This window comes from Vipera ursinii (genome assembly GCF_947247035.1).
Source record: "Vipera ursinii genome assembly, chromosome: 7".
NCBI classification, from domain to species: Eukaryota; Metazoa; Chordata; class Lepidosauria; order Squamata; family Viperidae; genus Vipera; species Vipera ursinii.
The window spans coordinates 21,599,303-21,622,403 of NC_139521.1; the positions used below are offsets into that span (position 1 = coordinate 21,599,303).

At 39.8% G+C, this 23,101-nt stretch overlaps 1 protein-coding gene across 1 annotated transcript in view; it reads left to right on the forward strand.

Annotated features, from left to right (window-relative positions):
- The first annotated feature begins 12,314 nt into the window (after window positions 1-12,314).
- LOC310642950 (ADP-ribosyl cyclase/cyclic ADP-ribose hydrolase 1-like) overlaps window positions 12,315-23,101 on the forward strand; it is a 74,419-nt gene continuing 63,632 nt past the window's right edge. The window contains exon 1 of the mRNA XM_083366941.1: window positions 12,315-12,566. Coding sequence (XP_083223067.1) covers window positions 12,325-12,566 — 242 coding nt within the window. The 5' untranslated portion in view covers window positions 12,315-12,324. The remainder of the gene's footprint in view (window positions 12,567-23,101) is intronic.

A 23,101-nucleotide genomic window follows, 5' to 3' on the forward strand; every position in this document is an offset into this window, starting at 1 on the left:
TTCTTTGTAACAAAGAATTGAAAGTGTTTTGAAAGTGAAAGTGGCTGTTTGGATATTGAAAACTGTAAAGATTATAAGAAAATTATAAGAACCTAAAAGAATTTTAAGAAGAGAACAGCAAGACTACAAACATTTTGACTTGATTAATCTTTTTAAATACAGAGAATAAAATTGATTAAAGATGTCATTAAAATTGTCAAAACCTGGGGGCCCCAGGAGTGCAGGGACTTCGCCAGCACAGCAATCAAACTTACAGGCTTTAATGCCCCCCCCCACAAACTTTGACATTAAAAGACCTGCAGGAGGCTTTGAAATCTCAAACTAAAAAAATAGAAAAAGAAATAAATGATAAGATGGAGAAAATAGAAAACAAGATGGAAAAAATAGATGAAAAAATTAATGATAAATTTGAGTTAATGTCAGAAGAGATTGGAGAAATTAAAGAAAGTATGCAGATTAAAAATAAATAAATAAGGGAAGATATTCTATTGGCATTTCAGGGACTGGCACAACATATTCAAAACATGGATGATCGTATGGAAGAATTAACTCAAGGTAATATTGCTTTGAAAGATAAGATGACAGGCTCAAAATAAAATGGAAAAGATGGAAGATGAAATTGTAATGCTACAATATAGAGAAATGGAATTTGCTTTAAGAATTAGAGGACTGAAGGAGAACAAACAGGAAAACCTGAGAGAGATGCTGGCAAAGGCCTTTGCTCCAATAATGGGTTGGCAAATTGAGGATTTCATACGGGAAATTGAAAAGGGTTTTAGAGTCAACTCCTGGATTGCAAAACAGAGGAATTTACCAACAGATGTGGTGATCTATTTTTCGAAGAGGGTGATTCGAAATGAAATTATTCAAGCTTTTTATAATAATAGGTTCCAAGTGGAAAATCAAGAAGTTTTGATATTGAAAGAAATTCCTCCAAAGATTTTAAGAAAAAGGAAAGAGTTTGCTTTCCTGGTAAATGAATTGAAAAAAAGGCAGCATCAGTTCAGATGGGATATACCAGCTCAGATAGTGGTCAACTACTTAGGTACTAGATATCCTCTTAATACAATAGGGAAAGCAAAAGAATTTTATTTTAATGTACTGAAAGCAGATTTGCCACTATTTCATGGAAAAAAAGAAGTGAAGGAGAGAAAAAAACAGGCTCAAATGGAAGAGAAGCAGATTTATGCAGAAGGTTCAAATTTGTTGGTTGAAGAAGAACTACAATTAGTTGTGGATATGGACCAGCCTTTGAAATCAATAGAGGAACCTAGAGGTCAAAGAGTGACGCAAGCAGCAGCCAGACGTAAAACGCAAGAACAGCAGAAACAGCAAGATCAAATTAAAACTCAAGAAGTTACTAAAATGGAAGCAGTGGGAGGGGCAAGACCAAAGCAATAGGTTCATATGAATCTGCAGGAATTGTTCCAAAAGCTTCTAGTCGCGAAAGATGGCGACCAAGTTTCTAACTTGGAATGTTAATGGCTTAAATTCACCACAAAAGAGGAAAAAAATTTCATTATTTGAAACAATATAAAAATGATGTTATTTGTTTGCAAGAGACACATATTAGAGTAGCAGACCAAAAGTATTTGACAAACTCCAGATTGGGAATACATTTTGTTGCATCTGCCCCGGATAAGAAGAATGGAGTAGTTATATACTTAAAGAAAGATCTAACTGCTAAATTAATTGAGGCAGATGCACAAGGACAATATATTGCAATTGAACTTATAATAGAAGGAAAGATAATACTTTTGGTTGGAATATACGCACCAAAACAACATCAAGAACAATTTTACAAACCTATACATAACAGAATAACCCAATGGGATTATAAATCTTGTATTTTAATGGGAGATTGGAATGGAATTCTGGACACAGGAAAAGACAAAAGAAGGTCTTCTAATGGAATATCAAACCGTGCGAAACTGCCTAGATCTTTTTTTGAGCTTATGGATGACCTGGAATTGAGAGACATTTGGAGAGAGCAAAATATGGAAGAGAGGGAGTTTACTTTTTTTTCAGGAAATGTAAAATCACCAATCTTTTCACCAATCTTTTCACCAATCTTTTTCAAGGATTGATTTTATACTAAATTACCAATGATTTTTTTCTAGGGTGAAGAAAATTAAGATATGCCCAAGAACATTAACAGATCATAGTCCAGTGTGGATGGAACTGGTTTAAGAGAAAAGGGATAGAATATCCTGGAGATTAAATGAAAATTTGTTTAGATATGAGGAAATTGTCAATGAATGTAGAAAACAAATGAGAGAATTTTTTGTAATGAATATGCATAAGGGCACCTCGATTGAAATGGTTTGGGATGCAAGTAAAGCTTATATGAGAGGAGTCCTAATACATTTGAATAACAAGTATAGACGTAAAAAGGAACAAAAGTGAAAGGAATTAGAAGAGGAAATAAAGATGAAGGAGAGGTTACTTATCTTGAACCCAGCTGATAAGAAAGTGAAAGAAACAATTAACTTATTGAAAAAGCAGTTTAATATGTTGATAGCCGACCAGGTGGCAACCAACATACGATACACTAAACATAATACTTTTTATAATGCTAATAAGCCAGGTAGATGGTTAGTTTACTTGTTAAGGAAAAAAAAAGTCTCGAATGATAGAGAAAATAGAATATAAAGGTAAAAAGGTTTATCAACAAGATATTATTAGAAAGGTATTTTCAGAATGTTATTCTAAATTATATGCAAGTGATACAATTCAAAGTATAGATATAGATAAATATTTACAAGAGGTGAATATTCCTAAGGTCACTCAAGAGCAGCGGGATGGAATGAATCAGTTAATAACTTCTGAAGAGATTGTTTTATCAATTAAACAGTTGAAATTGGGTAAATCACCAGGGACAGTTGGATTGACAGCTAGTTATTATAAAAATTTGCAGTCAGAAATGGTGGAGCCTTTGAAGGACTTATTTAGAACAATTCAACTTGGGGGAGTAGTGCCCCCATCATGGAGAACAGCTTTCATAACATTGATTCCAAAGGAGGATCAAGATCTTAGTCAACCAGGACTTCCGGTGGTGGCGCGGCGCCGAAGACAGCCGTCTCGGGCTGCTCGCTTTACAGCTGAGTTGTTTTCACCCGAAACAGCGCCGATCAGCTGTTTGGGTGGATTTGAAGCCCCCTCCTCGGGAGAAGAGGAGGGGGTGAGGCCCCAGGTAGGGGTTGAGTTCTCCGGGGCCACCTGAGCTTAAAGCTTGGGCGGCTGAAGGATTGAACTCCCCCGTAGCCTGGGTTGCTCCCAGCTGTTTAGCGTCTCTGCTCCGGGATTTTTGGAGTAGAGCCAGGCGTTTGCGACCACCCCTGCCAGAAGGAAAGACCTTGGAATAAAAAGGAGCAGGCAGAGCGGTACAGGAGGTCAAGGTGAAGAGGACTTTTATTCTTACTCTCTAGCTTAATGGACTTTATAAACTTAAAGTGAAAGTGCGCAACAAGTGAAAGTGAAAAGATGGCGGCTAAACCTCCCTCAAAAACCCTTCGGAGTGCGGGAACTTCCCTGGTGCAACAGACATCGTTGCAAGCTTTGCTTCCTCCTGCTGCATTGACGTTGAAGGATTTACAAGATGCCTTTGAAAAACAATCCCAGGTAATATCAGAAATGCTGGGTGATAAGATGGCAAAGGTGGAGGAGAAACTGGAGAAACTGGAGGAGAGGATAGAAGAGAAGTTTAAAGTAATGGAGGAGAGGATGGAAGAGAAGTTTAGTGCGATGAGGGTAGACATCTTGTCTACAGTGGAAAGCGTGGCTGAATGTGTGCAATGTTTGGACGAAAAAGTGGAGGATCTTAGTCAAAAGAATGCTATACTAGAAGTAAAGGTACTGGAGAATGAAGATTTAAGGGATAAAATGGACGGAGAATTGAGTCTTGTCCAGTATCATCAGATGCAGCATGCTATTAGAATCAGGGGCTTAAAAGAGAATCTTCTTTAGAAGACCTAAAGCAGCTGATTTCTGAGGCTTTGGAAGCAGTATTGGGTCAGCCAGCATCTGAAATAAAGGGATGCATGGACAAAGTTTTTTGTGTAAACTCATGGATTGCTAGGCAGAGGAAGCTACCTAGAGATGTGGTGGTTTATTTTATAAAGAGAGAAACTAGAGATGAAGTTATTCAAGCCGCTTATGATACTAAAGTTGTGGTTGCTGACCAAGAAGTTTTGGTTTTAAAAGAAATTCCTCCAAAGATTTTAAGGAGAAGGAAGGATTTTGCATTTCTCGTGCAGGAACTTAAGCAATGTGATATAAAGTTTAGATGGGAGATTCCTGTCGGATTGGTGGTGATGCATGAAGGTAAAAGATATCGTCTGGTTACTGTGACACAGGCGCGTGATTTCTACAATAATGTTTTAAAAGCGACCCCACTACCACTTCTGGAAGCTGCAAAGGGATTTGGAGAAGGGAAACCTCAAGAGGCCGAAGGTGGACAGACAGAGGAGAATGGTGCTGGAGGGGATCAAATTATAGCCTTGTCGGCTGTTGCTGGAGAGCAGAGGGTGACGCGTGCCGCTTTAAAACGAGCAAAACAAATAAAAGAGCAAGACCAGCAGAAGGTTATGGAATTTTCAAAGCGTACTTACAGTGAAGCAGTGGGAGGAGCGCGGCCCAAAGGAGACAGAGGGGCTATTAAAGATGTGCTCCAACAGCTTCGGGATGCCACGCATGGCGACTAAATTTCTAACCTGGAATGTTAATGGACTAAATTCACCACAGAAGAGAAAGAAAGTTTTTCAATATTTAAAACAATTCAAGATTGATGTTATATGCTTGCAAGAAGCGCATATTAGGGTTATGGACCAAAAGTATTTATCGAACTCAAGGTTGGGCACGCAATTTGTTGCCTCGGCGATGAATAAGAAAAATGGAGTGGTTGTTTATGTTAAAAGTACTTTAACAGCGGAATTAATTGAAGCAGATAAGCATGGAAGATATGTTATGATAGATTTGTTGCTAGAAGGCAAAAAAACGCTTTTAGTTGGACTGTATGCTCCTAATCAACAACAAGCTGATTTTTTTAGTTCACTTCATACAAAGCTTACTCAATTGGATTACAAATCGTTTATTTTTATGGGGGACTGGAATGGTGTTTTGGATGTAGAGATGGATAAGGCTGGTTCTTTTAAGCGTGCTCCGAGTCATGCCAGATTGCCTAAATCTTTTTTTGAAATGAAGGACGATTTGGAATTGCGAGATATTTGGCATGACACACAGCTGCATGAAAAGGATTATACTTTTTTTTCTGATAGACATCAATCTTTTTCCAGGATTGATTTTTTTTTGCTGACTAATGACTTTTTTTCTAGGATTAAGAAGGTAAAGATCTGTGTAAGAGCTATTTCTGACCATAGTCCAGTTTGGTTAGAGATCAATAAGGACAATAGAGATAGGCGCTCGTGGCGCGTAAATGAGAATTTGTTTAGAAATCAGAGAAATGTGGAAGAATGTAAACAGCGGATGAAGGATTTTTTTGAAATTAATATGAATAAGGATACTTCTATGGACATGGTTTGGGATGCTAGCAAGGCCTATATGAGAGGGGTGTTGATATATATGAACAATAAACACAGACGTACTTTGGAAGCCAGAAGGAAAGAACTGGAGAATGAAATTAGGGAAAAAGAAAAGGCCTTGATTTTGAACCCATTGGATGTGAAGACTAAGGAGGTTATTAAGCTATTAAGAGGACAATTTGATAAATTAATGGCTGATCAAGTGGCAACCAATTTGCGGTTTGCTAGGCATAATACTTTTTGCAATGCTAATAAGCCAGGTAGATGGCTAGCTTATAGACTAAGGAAAAAGCAAAGGGCTTCTAATATAGATAAAATTGAACATAAGGGAAAAGTTGTGTTTCAACAGGATCTTATTAAGGAAGCCTTTCTGGACTTTTATTCTAAATTATATGCTAAGGAGAAGATTAATGAAAAAGATATTGATGTATATTTGGAGAATGCTAGCATCCCGGTTCTTACACAGGCACAAAAAGAGGAGATTAACCAATTGATAACAGAAGAAGAAATTTTTACAGCAATTAAGGAATTGAAGTTGGATAAAGCGCCAGGTACGGATGGTCTGACTGCGGTTTACTACAAAAATTTACAAATGGAGTTGATAAAGCCATTAAAGGAACTGTTCCAGATAATTCAGAGAGGGGGAAAGGTGCCTCCGTCTTGGAGAACTGCTTTTATCTCTTTGATTCCGAAGGAAGATCAAGATGCTACTCAAGTAAAAAATTATAGACCGATATCACTTTTAAATACAGATTATAAGATATTTGCTAAGGTGTTGGCTAATAGACTGATGAGGGTTCTGCAACAGGTGATTCATGGGGATCAAACTGGGTTTATTAGTGGTAGGCAAATGAAAAATAATGTGAGGCATATAGTTGATGTGTTAGAGTTTTTGGAAAGGAACAACCAGATCCCTGCGGCGCTAATTTTTTTAGATGCTGAAAAAGCCTTTGATCAATTGAACTGGCAATTTTTGATGAAAGTTTTAGATAAAATGAATTTTGGGGATAAATTTTTGCAACCAATTAGGGCATTATATCAAAAACAAACTGCCCGAATAATAGTTAACAATAGTTTGACTGAAGTATGTAATATTGAGAAGGGCACAAGACAAGGGTGTCCATTATCACCTTTATTATTTGTTTTAACATTGGAGATATTATTGGTAAAAATACGAAATTCGGAAAGAATTAAGGGTATACAAATTAGAGATCAGGATTATAGACTGAGAGCGTTCGCAGATGATCTGGTTGTTACGGTGACCCAGCCAGAAAACTCTGTTGTGGACCTGATGGAGATAATAAAGCAATATGGGAAGGTTTCTGGATTTAAAGTTAATGCACAAAAAACTAAAATTTTGGCCAAAAATATGATAGTATCGCAAAAGGCTCTTTTAGAAGGATTAACTGGATTTGAGATTGTTAAAAGGGTCAAATATTTGGGGGTGTTCTTGTCACCCTCTAATACAAAGTTATATAAAAATAACTATGAAAAGTTATGGGGAAAAATTCAAAAAGAATTGGAGAGCTGGGAAAAATTGCAATTGTCTTTGCTGGGAAGAATTGCAGCAGTGAAAATGAATGTCCTGCCTAAATTTTTATTTTTATTTCAAATGATACCGGTTCTTAAAAAAGATTCTAATTTGGAAGAATGGCAATGGGGTATCAATAAATTTGTTTGGGCAGGGAAAAGGCCACGAGTTAAACTTAAGATTATGCAGGATACTCGTGAAAGAGGTGGTCTTAAAATGCCTAATCTTAAATTATATTATGAAGCTGCTGCGTTATCAGGAATAAGTGATTGGATTAATTTGACACAAGAGAGATTATTAAATCTTGAGGGCCATGACTTGTTATTTGGCTGGCATGCATATTTGTTGTATGATAAGAAGGTAGATAATGTGTTTGAAGTGCATATTTTAAGACAGGCATTGTTGAGAGTTTGGAAGAAGTATAGACATAAGTTAGATTGTAAGATACCATTGTGGGCAATCCCAAAACACGCCATAGAAAATATAAATGTTGGTTTTAAACATGATGTGACTACGTATAAGGAGATTTTAAGTTTGGAAAGAAATGTCTGGTGTCTGAAACCGTACAGCCTCTTGCGAGATGAGAAGATTGTTCAAACTTGGTTTCAATATATTCAGCTACGGGCCAGGTGGAAAGAAGATCAGAAAACTGGTTTTACAATGACTGATGAAAACCTGATAAAGCAAATTAGAAATCAGGGTCCAGCACATATCAAACGGATATATCTTGCATTGATAGAAATTGACTCAGAAACAGAACTTGTTAAAGATTGTATGATAAAATGGGCCCAAAATATCCAAGAAGTTATTACAATGGACACGTGGGAAAAGATCTGGGTGAGGAACGTAAAATTTACACAAGCTCAAAATTTAAGAGAGAACTTTTATAAAATGTTTTACAGATGGCATTTAGATCCTAAAAAGCTTGCAAGTATGTATCCGAATTATCAGCCTAAATGCTGGAGGTGCGGTGATGAAGATGCAACATATTTTCACATATGGTGGACTTGTAAAAAGGTTAAGGCTTTTTGGATAAAAATTTGGTGTAATATGCAGAAGATTTTCAAGCAAAGGATAAAGTTTTGTCCGCAACTTTTTTTGTTGGGTATAATTACAGATGCTATGGTTGTGGACACTAAGTTGATGTTGAACCTAATTACAGCAGCAAGACTCTTAATAGGAAGAAGGAGGAACTGCCGACAATAAAAGAATGGACTTTAAAGGTTTCTGACCTGGCAGAGATGGCAAAGATTTCTGCTTATTTGAAAGATCACTCGCAAGAACATTATATTATGGAGTGGAGAAAGTGGATTGAGTATATCCAGAACAAATATGGGACTAAAAAGTTTCATGTAGCATTTGAATAAGTCTTCCTTTTTTTTTCTTCTTTTTTCTTTTTTTCCTTTTTATATTTAATATTAATAGTGTTTGTAGTTATTTTATATGAGCTAGAGAGCCATAGAATTTAGAGTTTATGGTTGTTAGCATATGGATGTTTATGATTGTTTTTTTGTTTTTATACCTTGTACTTAGCTCTGGGAAGTCGGGGAGGGGGGGAGGGGGGGAGGGGTAGGGAGGGATGGGTAGGGGAGGCGGAGGGGGGATTGTTAAAGATAAAATGTATGTTAAAACTTTTCAATAAAAAAAAAGATCTTAGTCAACCAAAGAATTATAGACCAATATCTCTTTTAAACACTGATTATAAGTATTGGCAAATAGAATAATGAATATAATGCAACAAGTGACACATAATGATCATTTATATCATTTATCATTTATAACTGATAGACAAATTGAAGTACAATGTAAGACAAATTGTTAAGGATAAAGTTTTCTCCGCAATTGTTTTTATTGGGTATTATCACAGATACCACCGTTGTAGATATTAAATTGATGTTGAATTTAATTACGGCAGCGAGACTTTTAGTAGCGCAATATTGGAAGAAGGAAGAACTGCCAACTATAGAAGAATGGACTTTAAAAGTTTCGAACTTGGCGGAGATGGCAAAGATTTCAGCGTATTTGAAAGATCAATCGCAACAGAGATATACTGTGGAGTGGAAGAGATGGATAGATTATATTCAGAATAAATATGGGACTAAAAAGTTTCACTTAGCATTTGAATAAGTAGCGGATTTATATGATGTATAATTAGCTTGTAGTTATTTTATTAAGAGTTAAAGTGCGATAGAATTTAATATCTTATTGTTGTTTGCATATTTTAGATTATGTTTGTTCGTATTTTTATACCCTGTATTTAGCTCTGGGAAGTCGGGGAGGGGGGAGGGGAGGGGAGGGGAGAGTTGGGGAGGTTTGGGGAGAGGGGAGGGGGAGGGGAGGGGTTTTGTATTCAAAAATGTACTGTAAAACTTTTCAATAAAAAAATGTAAGACAAATTATTAATTTATTGGAATATTTGGAAAGAAACAACCAAGTCTCTGCTGCATTGATATTTTTAGGTGCAGAGAAGGCTTTTGATCAATTGAACTGGCAATTTTTATTGAAAGTAATAGAAAAGATGGAATTTGGGGATTATTTTTTACAGGCTATTAAAGCAATATATCAAAAGCAAACAGCAAAAATAATTGTTAATGGTAATTTAACAAAAATTTGTAAAATTGAAAAAGGAACAAGGCAAGGATGCCCCTTATCACCATTGTTGTTTGTTCTAACACTGGAAATATTATTGATTAAAATACGTGAATCAAATAAGATAAAGGGAATTAAAATTAGGCATCAAGATTATAGATTGAGAGCGTTTGCAGATGACTTGGTTGTTACTTTAACTCCTACTCAATCGGTTTTAGAATTATTGGATGTGATAATACAATATGGACAAGTTTCTGGATTTAAAGTTAATAAGCAAAAAACTAAAACATTAACAAAAAATATGACTATAAAACAAAGAGAAGCGTTAGAAAAATCAACAGGATTTGAAATAGTAAATAAGGTTAAATATTTGGGGGTATATATCACAGCATCGAATGTGAAATTATATAAAAACAATTATGAATTGTTATGGCAAAAAGTACAAAAAGAGATTGATAGTTGGAAAAAATTACAATTGTCTTGGTTGGGGAGAATAGCAGCCATGAAGATGAATGTCTTACCAAAATTTTTATTTTTGTTCCAAATGATAGCAATACTTAAGAAAGATGCCAATTTAAATGAGTGGCAAAAAGGTATTAATAAATTTATCTGGGCAGGGAAAAGACCGAGAGTAAAGGTTAAAATAATGCAAGATGCATGTGAGAGAGGGGGTTTGAAGATGCCCAATTTGAGATTATATTATGATGCAGTTGTGTTATCAACAATTAGTGATTGGTTCAATTTAACAGATGAAAGAATATTGAATATTGAGGGGTATGATTTATTCTATGGATGGCATACGTATTTATTTTATGACAAAAAGGTGGATAATATTTTTAAGACTCATATCTTAAGGAACGCTTTGTTCCGAGTTTGGAAAAAGTACCAGTATATATTAAATAACAAAATACCTATATGGGCAATACCTAAACATGCAATAGGAAATATAAATGTGGAGCAGAAACAAGATGTGATTACTTATAAAGAACTTCTTAGGATGGAAGGGAATATTTTGAACCTTTAAATGTTTTAAAGGAAGAAAAGATAGTACAGTCTTGGTTTCAGTTTATACAATTACAAGCTAGATGGATAGAAGATAAAAAAATTGGTATAATAAAAGTTGATGAAAATTTGATAAAGCAAATTAGAGATCAAAGTCAATCGCATATAAAAAGGTTATATAATGCTCTTATAGAGATTGATTCAGAATCAGAGTTAGTTAAAGATTGTATGATAAAATGGGCTCAGAATATTCAAGAGCCTATAATGATGGATACTTGGGGAAAAAATTGGGTTACAAATGTAAAATTTACACAAGCACAAAACTTGAGAATTTTTACAAGATGTTTTATAGATGGCATTTAGATCCTAAAAAGTTAGCATGTATGTATCCATATGAAGCAGCTAAGTGTTGGATATGTGGTAGTGAAGAGGCAACTTATTATCATATATGGTGGACATGTAAAAATGTTAAAGCCTTTTGGATAAAGATATGGTGGATTTTTCAGAAAGTTTCAAATAGCATATGAATAATTCTTAACAATTATAGAAGTGTTATTATAATTACTTTAGTTTTGTTATAAGGGAGTTAAAGGGTGGAAGGTTTGTTAATGTTGTAATAGATATTTAGCATATGTTTGCATAAGATTGCTATATGTAATACCCTGTATTCTGCTTTGGGAAGTCGGGGGGGGGGAGGGAAGGAGAGAGGGTTGATGGGGAGGGGGGGTTATTATTAAAATTTTGTAAAACTTTTCAATAAAAAAAATAAGAGAAGGTTTTCTATTCAAGTGGTATCCTGCATTTCTTGTCAGTGTGCCAAATTCTGAGAACAATTAGTGCAGGAATCTGAGGCAGCTTAGACAATATGTGATATGTGAACTCAGTCATTTTGATTTATAAAGTATGGTTCAAGTTTAGCATCAGCTGTCTGGCCACTACAGCTTGCTTATACAAAGGATAAATAAAATATAGTTACTGCAAAGGGTATACTGAACTAGCAGTGATTCAAAGTGATAAATATGGACAACAGGGTTATGTATTCCTGTTTTGGCTGTGTTTGCACAAAAGCTCCTTTGAGCACTTTTTAACCAGCCTTAGTCAAATGAACCAGGAACAGCTATCTCTCTGGGTTTATGTAAATTGAGCTTCTTAAGGGCCCTTTTTGGCTTGGCAGGAATACATTAGAGAAAGATGAAAATAGAAAGATTTTTAAAAGCAATAGTCCTAGAAAGCCCTTTACTTTTCCCCATGTTATGACCCTTCTGCATTTTAAAATGTTTGTAACTTTTTGATAATGGATATTGGTATTCTCCCCCAGAAGAAACAAATTACAAGACACAAGCAGAATTAAAATGGGAGTGACAACTCCCCCCCACCACACACACACACTATTCAGTGAGACAATCTGAGTCAAGCTGGTGCTGTCCAATTTCAGGTGAAGCTTTCCCCTTGAGCCAATAGAAGTGCCTCTCAGGCTTCTTCCCAAGTATTTCTTTACAAGTGTGAGCCAGTGAGCCAGCAGAGAAAAATAGGAGGAGGAGAAGGAGAAGGAGGAGGAGGAGGGGCAGGGGCAGGGACCACATAAAAGCTACATTGCTGCCAGGAGTGAAGGAGGCAGAAAGTGCAGCTGCTGCTGCTTTTCAAAAAAAAACTTCTACCAAGATGCCCTTTCAAAACAGTTCTTCCTGGACAAGGAAACAGAAACTGATTTTGACAGGGGTGATAGTGCTGCTTTTGGGCACCTTGACTGTTTTTGTGGTTTTTGGACTGCTTAGGCTTGGAAGGAAGAAGATCCCCATTGCAGAAGAACAGGAGTGGAGAGGCAGAGGAACCACTGAACACTTGCTGGAAATTTTCCTGGGAAGATGTTACAACTTCATTAATACAATAAATCCTGAACTTAGGTGAGTAATAGGGTATTCTTGCAATGACTGAAAGTAGGATTGATCCAGAGGGTATGCAAGAAGGAAATAAGTAGGAAAAGGAAAGATCTGGAGCTTCTTTTCCAGAAAAAAGTATTTTCTAGCTGTTGAAAACAATTTTATTCTGAAAGGTTTTATACTTGCAAGACTATGACAGTATATAGCAAACAGATATGCCATTTTCTTCTGAGGAGAGCTGTATATTTTATTAAAGAAACATATTTAATAAAATTATATAAAAATGTATGCTTTCTAATGCATCTGTATCCTTCAGGGCTGATCATATTAAAATTTCACTTATCCCAGCAAACTATTTCAATCAATGGGAAATCAATATACAGAGACACTTCTACACTTCTTCTACTGCAGGGGTGTCAAACTCAATTTCATTGAGGGCTGCATCAGCATTGCGGTTGCCCTCAAGGGGCCGGGTGGGTATGGCCAGGGTGGGCATGGCCTACTTGGTGGGCGTGGCTAGAGTGCGTATGGTCTACTGGGTGGGCATGGGCAGCTCTACATCGTTCGCATCAAGGGTGCCTATGGGGGCCTGGGCAGGAGTGGGACAGATCTGAGGGTCTCTGGCAGAAGGAGGGTCTCTGTGCCAGGTCCATGGCAGTGGGGGCCGTTTCCTCACTGTTTTCAGGATGGCTTCGCGGGCCACATGAAACCACTTCGCGGGCCGGATCTGGCCCCCGGGCCTTGTGTTTGACATGTCTGTTCTACAGCAAGTAGTATAGATAGGTCTGTTGTTGCTAATATTAGAAATAATACCTAAGTTAGAGTGACAATTGATTGCCTTCTCTGCCATGAATTTGCTTAATCCTCTCTGAAAATCCATTTTTTTCTGAAAATTACAGCCACTTGTCTGAAATGGTATAGGATCTCCTGCTTGAGCAGGGGATTGGACTAGAAGACCTGTAAGAACTCTTGTAACTCTGTTATTCTGTTTAAAATTACCCATCACTAGAGCAAAATCTGAAGGGGAAAGGAAAACTTTAGTAGTATGAGTGAGTGATACCTCTATCATATTTCCACTTAACCTTCCCTTCTCTTGAACTACAAAACCAAAGTGTTGCAACTTTGCTCCAGCAACTTGACCTTTTGGCTGTTTTTTTCACAGTCCTCTGAATGTGGCATATTCCAAAGAGCACAACTTTTTTCTGCTAAGAATGATTCACTGGGGCTCATGGTTCTGATGTTATAAACCAAGGACTTTTTTTAGCATGATGTGGCAGGCCTCCTCAGGGTACCGTCAGCTAGGCAATGTCGGCTGGCGACCCCCAGGGGGAGGGCCTTCTCTGTGGGAGCACCAACCCTATGGAATCAGCTCCCCCCTGAGCTTCGGATAGCCCAAAACCTCCAATCCTTTCGCCGCGGCCTCAAAACACATCTGTTCCACCAAGCTGACCTAGACTGACAGGCATTTAAATTAATTTATATTTAGTATTTTTAATTCATTTTTAAATTCTTTAATTTTTTTATTGCACTGATGTTCTCAATTTCATTTTATCTTGATTTATGCACTTATTATATGTTTTATTGTGAGCCGCCCTGAGTCCTTCAGGAGATAGGGCGGGATATAAATCCCATCAATAAATAAATAAATAAATTTCAGACCGAAAACAAGACATTTCAGTGACCTCTTGGGGAGTGGAAGATATAACATGCAAAATGGCTAATGAAGGGGTGTAATACATGAGAGATATGAGGACAGATAGATATGAGAGGTGTTCTTCAATAATAAAATGGCATTATTCGTTCAAAGTACAGGTAATCCTTGACGTACAACCATAACTGAGCCCAAAATTTCTATGGCTAAGTGAGACAGTTGTTAAGTGAATTTTGCCCCATTTTACCTTTCTTGCCACAGTTAAGTGAATCATTGCTGTTTTAAATGATTAGCATAGCTGTTAAGTGAATTCAGCTTCCCCATTGACTTTGCTTGTCATAAAGTCACAAAACATGATCACATGATCTCAGGACACTGCAACCATCATAAATATAAATCAGTTGCCAAGCGTTTAAATTTTGATCACATGACTATGGGGATGCTTCAACAATTGTATGAAAAATGATCATGTCACTCTTTTCAGTATTGTAACTTTGAAAGATCACTAAATGTACTGTTGTATAGTAAGTGGAGGACTATCTGTAGATTACCTCTGTATTTCAGGTATGAATTTGGGGAGAGAAAACTTCTGGGTCTTCATGATTTTGCTTTGTCTTGAATCATGGCCTTGCATTTCAGGGCTCTCTCTATAAAGTTTACTCAGAAATAAATTTAAATATATTCAGTTGGGTTTCCTGCCCACTAATGCAAACAAGATTGTAGTTCTAGTAGGAATATTAATTCATGAGTAAACCTCATGTGCCTCGTTGTTAAGCAAGTATCCCAGGGTTACAAAAAAGTCCTGTTAATTTACATTCCCAAGGAAATCAGGATTTTAAAATCAGGACATGGAGAAATGTGATTAAATTCCCAAATGCATGGCTGATAGAATTAAACACTGTATTTTTAAAAACTTGTTTGTAATAATTTATGCAATGGGGTTGGTAATCTGCAAAAACTCAATAGTAAAGGAATGTATTGTTATCTTTGTGTTAGCAAGATGCTTCCGGAATTTTATCAAGGCATTGCAATTTTAGTACATCAGTATGAACCTGAAAGAGAGATGTTATTGCTTTAAAAGGAGACAATTCTTTGAAATAAATATAACTCTTAAGACATGGCATTGTTTCTTTCCAGACTCATTTGGAAATCAGAAAAAAGTATGGCTACATTTTTAAAAATCAAATTCAAACCCTACTTAAATAGTATTACGTGAAAACAACTTCTAAATGCATACCATTTTAAAATTACATTTAATTTTTCTTGAAATTGCTGAATTCTGTAGAGAATCATACTCTTAGAGGATTTGAGGAAATATATTAATCTTAATCTACATCCTTTCTTTTATGGTTGCTAATGATTTTAAATGATAACTGTTCTTTTCTATAAAGACAAACACATCAAAATTTGATCGCACTACTTTAAACAGAGAGATGCCATGCACATGTTTACTCTAATTCCAAAGTATTTCTTCAATATTTTTTGTGAAGTGTACTTATCCAGTATTTATGGGATGAAGTTTTTTTTAATCTACATTATGCAAATCAACATTTTCTGTGTTAGGCAAGCAGGTAGGCTAGGCTGGGAAGTATATATTATTCAGCCTACATTTCTTCATCTTTTAGGCATCATTTCTGTTTCTGTAATATTTAAATTTTGTAAGTCATTAAATGGTGGAGTGGTTGGTAATCTCACATCCAGACTTCCAAAAGTTATAGGTTGATTACATCAGTCATTATATTTGTTAATGTTATAGGCCTATTTTTATTGTGTTTATAAATTGATGGTTTAATCCCATTTATGTAAAATTATAAGATGGATGACAAATCCACATGTATCTGGTTATAAAATACAGATAGTCCTCAAAATATAACTGTTATGGAACCTGCCCATTACAGTGGCATGTCACAATGGTCGTTAGGTGAAGCATCTCACTTAACATCCCCCCCCATCTCTGTTCTCCCTAATGAATCATTAAATACCCACGTTGTTAAGTAGAGCAAGGGAAGCTACATGTGGGTCACCACTGTGTGGCCCAGTGAACCGAATGTTTTGCTGCCTTAACAAGATCTACACAATGATTCTGAATATTGCAGAAAGCATCTGCAGCACTGTGCAGATCTCTTTAAAACAACAAAATGAAGCAGTTTGTCAGCTGGCCACCATTTTGTCTTCACTGACAAGTGGGTGGCAGCCATGTTCAGATCACCTTGGTGGAGCAGTGGGCTAATGCCTCCTTAAGTAACACCAGCTGCCTGCAATTAGTGCAGGTTCGAGTCCCACCAGGCTCAAGGTTGACTCAGCCTTCCATCCTTCCGAGGTAGGTAAAATGAGGACCCAGATTGTTGGGGGCAATTAAGCTGACTTTGTAATAATGCCGCTTGGGGGGTGAATGAAAGCCCTAACAAGCAGGCATATACATAGAATGAAGGCTACTGCTAAGCTTGTAAGCCGCCCTGAGTCTTCGGAGAAGGGCGGGATATAAATGGAATAAAAATAAAAAATAAAATAAAAAACCTCTGTGCAGCCCAGGAACATGTGGCCTGCCCTTCTTCCCCAATATAAGGTCCAGAGAACTTCGAAAGGAAAGTGTGATGGTTGATGGGCATGTGAATAATAGGCCCAACCGTTGAAGGGTCTCAGCAGATTGGGATGGGGAGAGAAGATGGAGGTGCTGCAGCATCTTTGTGGTTGGTTGTAAGCACAAACGTGGGTGCTGCAGCCATTGTAACTTTGAAACAGGGTTGTATGTAATTTTGGAGTGTCTAACTTTGAATGTTTGTTAAGTGATCTGTTTTATCTCAAGCACTACCTATAAGCCAATATGCTACCTTTGTCTTTTCTTCATTCAGAGAAACAATACAGATAGTTCTCACTTAACAATGGCAGTTTCTGTTGCCAAGCAATTCGGTTGTAAAATACAATGTTGTGTGACCCCACAGCTCAGAAACAGCAATTCCAGCAATCCTGGTTGCCATTGTTAAACAAGCATTGCACAGGTTGTTAAGTGAGGATCTCTTAAACAAAAACTACCTCATGTCAAAATAAAGCAGTGACAAAATCAGAAAGAGATCACTACAACACTTTAAACTGTGTTTTAAAAGTAAATGTTGAATTGTATAAATTTCACCTTCAAAAATCAGTTTGACCTACTGTAATGTATTGGGCTTTGTTTTACTGGGTGTATCACGTGAGTTTAATTGCTGGAAGGTTGCTTAAGCAGGGAGCTGGCTAACAGCTCCCAGCTCCTCAGACAACCCATCTCCAACGCCGCCATTGGCTGCTTCTAGGGCAGCAATAGGTTGCTTTAAACCTATTGGCCACCACCTAAAGGCCAGGGTATAAATAGCTGCATTCGCAGCCCTGTTCCCCAGTTCAGTTCCTGCAAGCAAATAAAGAATGTTCCTGACTGAACTCACTCTCCTCATCTCTTCTGTCAAGCAATGAACCCAGTTCACAACACTGGTGACAAGGTTGGGATCCTGCTCCTTCAACAGAGCTGAGAATCACTAGGGGAGAGGCTGGAACACGCCTGGCGGGAAAGCAGTTCCCCCCACTACGGTCGGGCTAGCACAGCCATGCTAGCCACCACGAGCCCTGAGGATCAGTCCCTGGGCATACAAAGGAGCAGGACAAGGACACGACAAGCCCAGCCACGAAGACCAACCCAAAATGGCAAATGTCAGAAAGCTGGAAGAATTTGACATAGCTCACCTGGGAAGATGGTCTTTGTATCTATCCAGGGTCAAGAACTACCTCTGCGCCAACCAAGTCACCGAGGACAGCCTGAAGGCCACTACGCTCCTGTGTGTTTGCGGCCTAGCCACGTTCAACATTGCAGAGAACTTGTTTGCGCCGACACCATTGGAGTCCGTAATGTTCACGGACTTGAAGAAACAGCTCAGCGACCACTTCCAGCCCAAGCTTTCGGTAATTGCTTGGTGCCACATGTTCGAACAGAGGGTTCAACAGCCGGCTGAAACAGTGTCCGAATTCATCGCGGCACTGAGGCAGGCTGCACGCCTGTACCAGTTCTCCAATGTAGAGGAGAGGCTCCGGGACCAGCTCATCTGTGGCCTCTGGAATTGAGAGTTGCAGCGGGGCTGTAAGAGCCATGCAGCCCACCAAAACAGCACAGCACGAGCAGGCCATCCACCACGAGGATGCCGAACATGCTGAAGACTCCGACGACAACACAGAAGTTGACAAGCTCCAAAGGCACAACGACCAACAATGTTGCAGTGACAAGGGATGACCTACAAGGCAGATCCCTTCCTTAAGGTGCCCAGTGTGTGGCAGCTGCCACCAATGTATGGACTGTAGGTTCCGGACAGCCACGTGCCTGGCCTGCAGGAAGACCGGCCACATTGCATCTGTCTGCAAAGGTTGCCAGAAGGACCAGCAATCGAACCACCAGTCAGACATTCCGTTCAGGAGAGGTACCGGGTCCCCTGGGCAGTTTAGCATAGGGTTTTGTTCCAGCTGCAGAAGCATTTGCCGCACACTCTCTGCCCCATTAAGCCAAAATTTTGACTCCAGGTTGAGCTGCAAGGGGTCCCTTGCAAGATGGAGCTGGACATAGGCTCAGCCATGTCCATTATATCACTTGAAACATTCAAGGTCATCTGCAATCGCAGCAAGAGTTGAGCCAAGCTCAGGCCATCTAACATTATACTGACCAACTTCCAGAATGCCAGAGTCATTGGCTGTCAAATTTAAGGGGTTTTCTGAGCATCTGGACATTGTCGTAGTAGGGGGTCAGCGAGCAAGCCTGATCGAGGTCGATTAGTTTGATGCATTAGGCATCCAAGTCACCGGTATCAACTGGGCGCAAGTCGTGAGTCTATCAACAGTATGCGAGGAGTTTGCAGATGTGTTTGACTCAGGTCTAGGAACGTACAAGGGCCTGCCGATTTCATTTAAACTAGATCCTACTGTAATGCCAGTCAGGACTAAACCTTGTAGAGTGCCATTTGCTCTTAAACACAAGATAGATGCTGAATTGGATAAGCTAGTTGAACAGGGGGTACTACAGCCCATAGATGGGGGTGAATGGGTAACCCCAATCATCATGCCCCTAAAAGCCAATGAAGAGGTCAGAATTTGCGCTGATTACAAGTGCACAATTAATTGTGCATTCAAACAGCATGCGTACCTGGTACCAGTAGTGAGCCACATCCTGGCATCACTGCAAGGGGGTACAGTTTTGCAAAGTTACATTTCGCCCAGGCCTACCAACAGATTCCTGTGGAAGAGGCCACAGCCATGGCACAGACCATTGTAACCCACAGAGGGGCTTTTAAAGTAAAACGTCTGCCCCTGACATTTTTCAAAGATTATGGAGTGTACGCTCAAGGGCATTCCGGGGGTTTGCCCCTGCTTCGATGATGTGGTCATCGCCAGTGAGTCCACTGAGGTTCTTGCAAGGAGGCTCAGAGCCGTCCTTCAACGGCTTCATGAAGTGGGCCTTAAACTTAAGAAAAACAAGTGTAGTATTGGAGTTCCTTCAACTGAGTTCTTGGGTTTCCGTATCGATGCTGATGGCATCCACCCTGCCGAGTCCAAGATGAAAGTCATTCAGATGGCACCCAGCCCCAAGACAAAGGGAGAGCTTCAGGCATTCATAGGCCTCCTAAATTTTCTTGTTAGGCGTTCCTTCCTAACAAGGCTGCAGTGGCAGACACGTTACTCTGGCTCTTGGATAAAAACACTGCTTGGAAATGGACCGAGGTACATGAAAGCAGCTTTAAGGCATTGAAGGCTCTACTGTCCTCCAGTTCAATGATCACCCACTTTAAAGAGTTGATGCCAGTGTGCCTTACGTGCGACACATCCCCATACAGGGTGGGGACTGTTTTAAGCCACTTGGAGAGCGATGGGACTCAAGTCCCAATTGCTTACTATTCGAGGACACTGTCCTCTGCAGAGTGTAATTACGGACAAATTGATAAAGAGGCAGTGGCCATTGTAGCTGGGGTAAAAAATTCCATGACTACTTGTATGGCAGGGACTTCACGGTCTTCACAGACCATAAACCGCTATTGGGGTTATTCACTACAGACAGACAGACACCCCACATCTTATCCCCTAGGGTGTTAAGATGGTCCATCTTTTTATTGGCCTACAGTTTCATGCTAATTCACAAACCTGGAAAAGATATGGGCCATGCAGATGGCCTCAGCAGGCTTCCACTGCCTCAAATCGAGCCAGGTCTGGCCCCAGATCATTTTGTCTATTCAGGACTTGCCTGAGTTTCCCCTCCACACTGGGGACATAGCTGCAGAAACAGCTGCAGACAAGATTCTAAGCAGAGTGCTATCTTGGATTCACATGGGGTGGCTGGAAAACAGTCCTGGACCCGAGTTTCAGAGCTACTTCACACGTAGACACGAGCTTTCAGCTCACAAGGGTTGTATTCTATGGAGGAGCAGGGTCATCATTTCCACTTCATTAAGGGACAGGGTACTGCAATCACTTCATGAAGGTCATCCGGGCATTGTCCAGATGAAGGCATTGGCGTGAAGCTACTTATGGTGGCCAGGATTAGATAAAGCCATAGTACACAGGTGTTACATGTGTCAGCAGTCTAGGCCTGAAATGCCACACGCTCCTGTCCATAGATGGGGAGGAGACACACACTCCCTGGTCGAGGATTCATATCAACTTCGCTGGGCCCTTTCAGGTATAGCTATTTTTTATAGTGGTCGACAGCCACTCTAAATGGCTGGACGCTATTCCATTCGTGAATATGTCTATTGCTAGGACCATCCAGGTGCTTAGGAAACTCTGCAATGCATGGGCTTCCAGATGTCGTAGTATCCGATATCAGGGCCCAGTTCACAGTGGCAGAATTTCAAGCCTTCTTGAGGACTAACCTCATTAGGCACATGACATGGGCTCCATTTCATCTGTCTAGTAATGGGGAAGCCAAATGAATGGTGTGCACTACAAAGGAGTCACTGAAGCGCATAGTGACTGGGGCTTGGCACCACAGACTGGCCGATTTCCTGCTCTGCCAGCATACCACGACATGCACGGCAACTGGCAAAAGCCCAGCAGAGCTGTGCTGGGGATGGAATCCCAGAACTGGACAGGTTGCACCCAGACCAGGTGGCAGCAGATGCTGTTGTGATTCAGCATCAGCCTGTGGTTTTGGCAGCTGAGTCAGACAATTCTGAAGAGGAGGAGGAGGGGTTTGGAGAGCCTTTGATTGCAGAGGAAAGTTCTGATGCACCGCAGAGCTCTCAGCCAGGCCCCTCCCATCTTGTTCCTCCTCAGACCCAGCTGTGTGAGCCTGAAAGATTGGAAGAAGACAATCCACAGCTGGCTCTGTTCAGGGACGCTTGAAGCAGGAGGCAGACTAGCAGAAGTGAACAAAGAAAAGCAATGAGGCACCTCGGGAGAAGGCAAAGAGAAGCCATGCCTTGAGACTGCTGTTTAAAAGGGGAATGTGTGGGAGGTGCTGGTTGCTGAAGGCAACCGTTTGAAGAGCTTCTGATATAGTCTCGGCCTGTATTTGTCTAACTCTGTTTTGAACTATTTTGTTTAGTTTTTGCAAATAAATTTGGTTGGCTTAATTCCAGCCTATTGATTATAAAAAAGGGGTTGTCCCTGACATTCCAACAGGGCCAGTCATAGGCTAGAACAGAACAGATGCCTCTCGCCCAAGACCTCCGAGGGGGTTGCAAGTTGGTGATGGGTGTGGGCCCGGAACTATGGGCATGGGAACTTGTGGGTGCCAGGCAAAATTGCCAAAATCTCGGGCCCTCTCTCATATGAAGTGACCCTAGATGGCGGGCAAGTCGTTCGCCACCATATTGATCAGCTGAGGAAGTGGTTTCCAGAATGGCCACAAAGCGAGGACTTCATTCCAGATCCAATTCAAGGACCTCAAACCGGCAGCCAGGCTGAACAATTCACATGCTCTGAGAACCCTAGCAGTCAGAGCAACGGGGAGATGGTCATAGAGGGGTAAAGCCCAGATGTGCAATGTGTCCCCCGACGGGGATAGTCAACCCAAACAATATAGCCGCTGTGCAAACTCTGCACAAACAATGGACTCTGGGGTGGGCTGACCTGGAATGGCCAGCCAGAGAAGTTCGAGTCAGCCAGACTCTCTTGGACTCAAGGACCCTGGTCTACCCAGCCCGGCGGGCAAGCTGGTAGACCAGGAGTTGACAGGATCCCCAGGCGATCTACAAGGGTTTGCAAACCTCCTGCATACTTACAGGATTTTGTCCTAAAATAATTGTATTGTAATGTGTTGTCACTAAAATTGCTGCTAGTTCAGGAAAGCCTCTGTATTAGCGAATATTTGGAACAATGCTGTACTCATGCATACTACTATTTTGTATTTTGTGCAAACCCTGTAATTGCTGTACTTATTTCTTTTGTTGCTATAATGTGTGTACATTCTAGGAGGAAGGGGTGTAATGTATTGGGCTTTGTTTTACTGAGTGTATCACGTGGGTTTGATTGCTGGAAAGTTGCTTAAGCAGGGAGCTGGCTTACAGCTCGCAGCTCCTCAGACAACCCATCTCCAGTGCCGCCATTGGCTGCTTCTAGGGCGGCAATAGGTTGCTTTAAACCTATTGGCCGCCACCTAGAGGCCAGGGTATAAATAGCTGCATTTGCAGCCCTGTTCCCCAGTTTGGTTCCTGCAAGCAAATAAAGAATGTTCCTGACTGAACTCACTCGCCTCGTCTCTTCTCTCAAGCAACGAACCCAGTACACAACACCTACAATCACAACATGTTTTTAGTATTGGGAGAAAGAGCTAATTTCCTGCTTAATCACATATGCTTAACCCCATTCATGCTTAAAAAAATAATAAATTGCATGTAATCTTTTTGAAATTAAAAAGACTACTACTAAAAAGTTACTAGGAATATATGTTCTGATTCTGAGA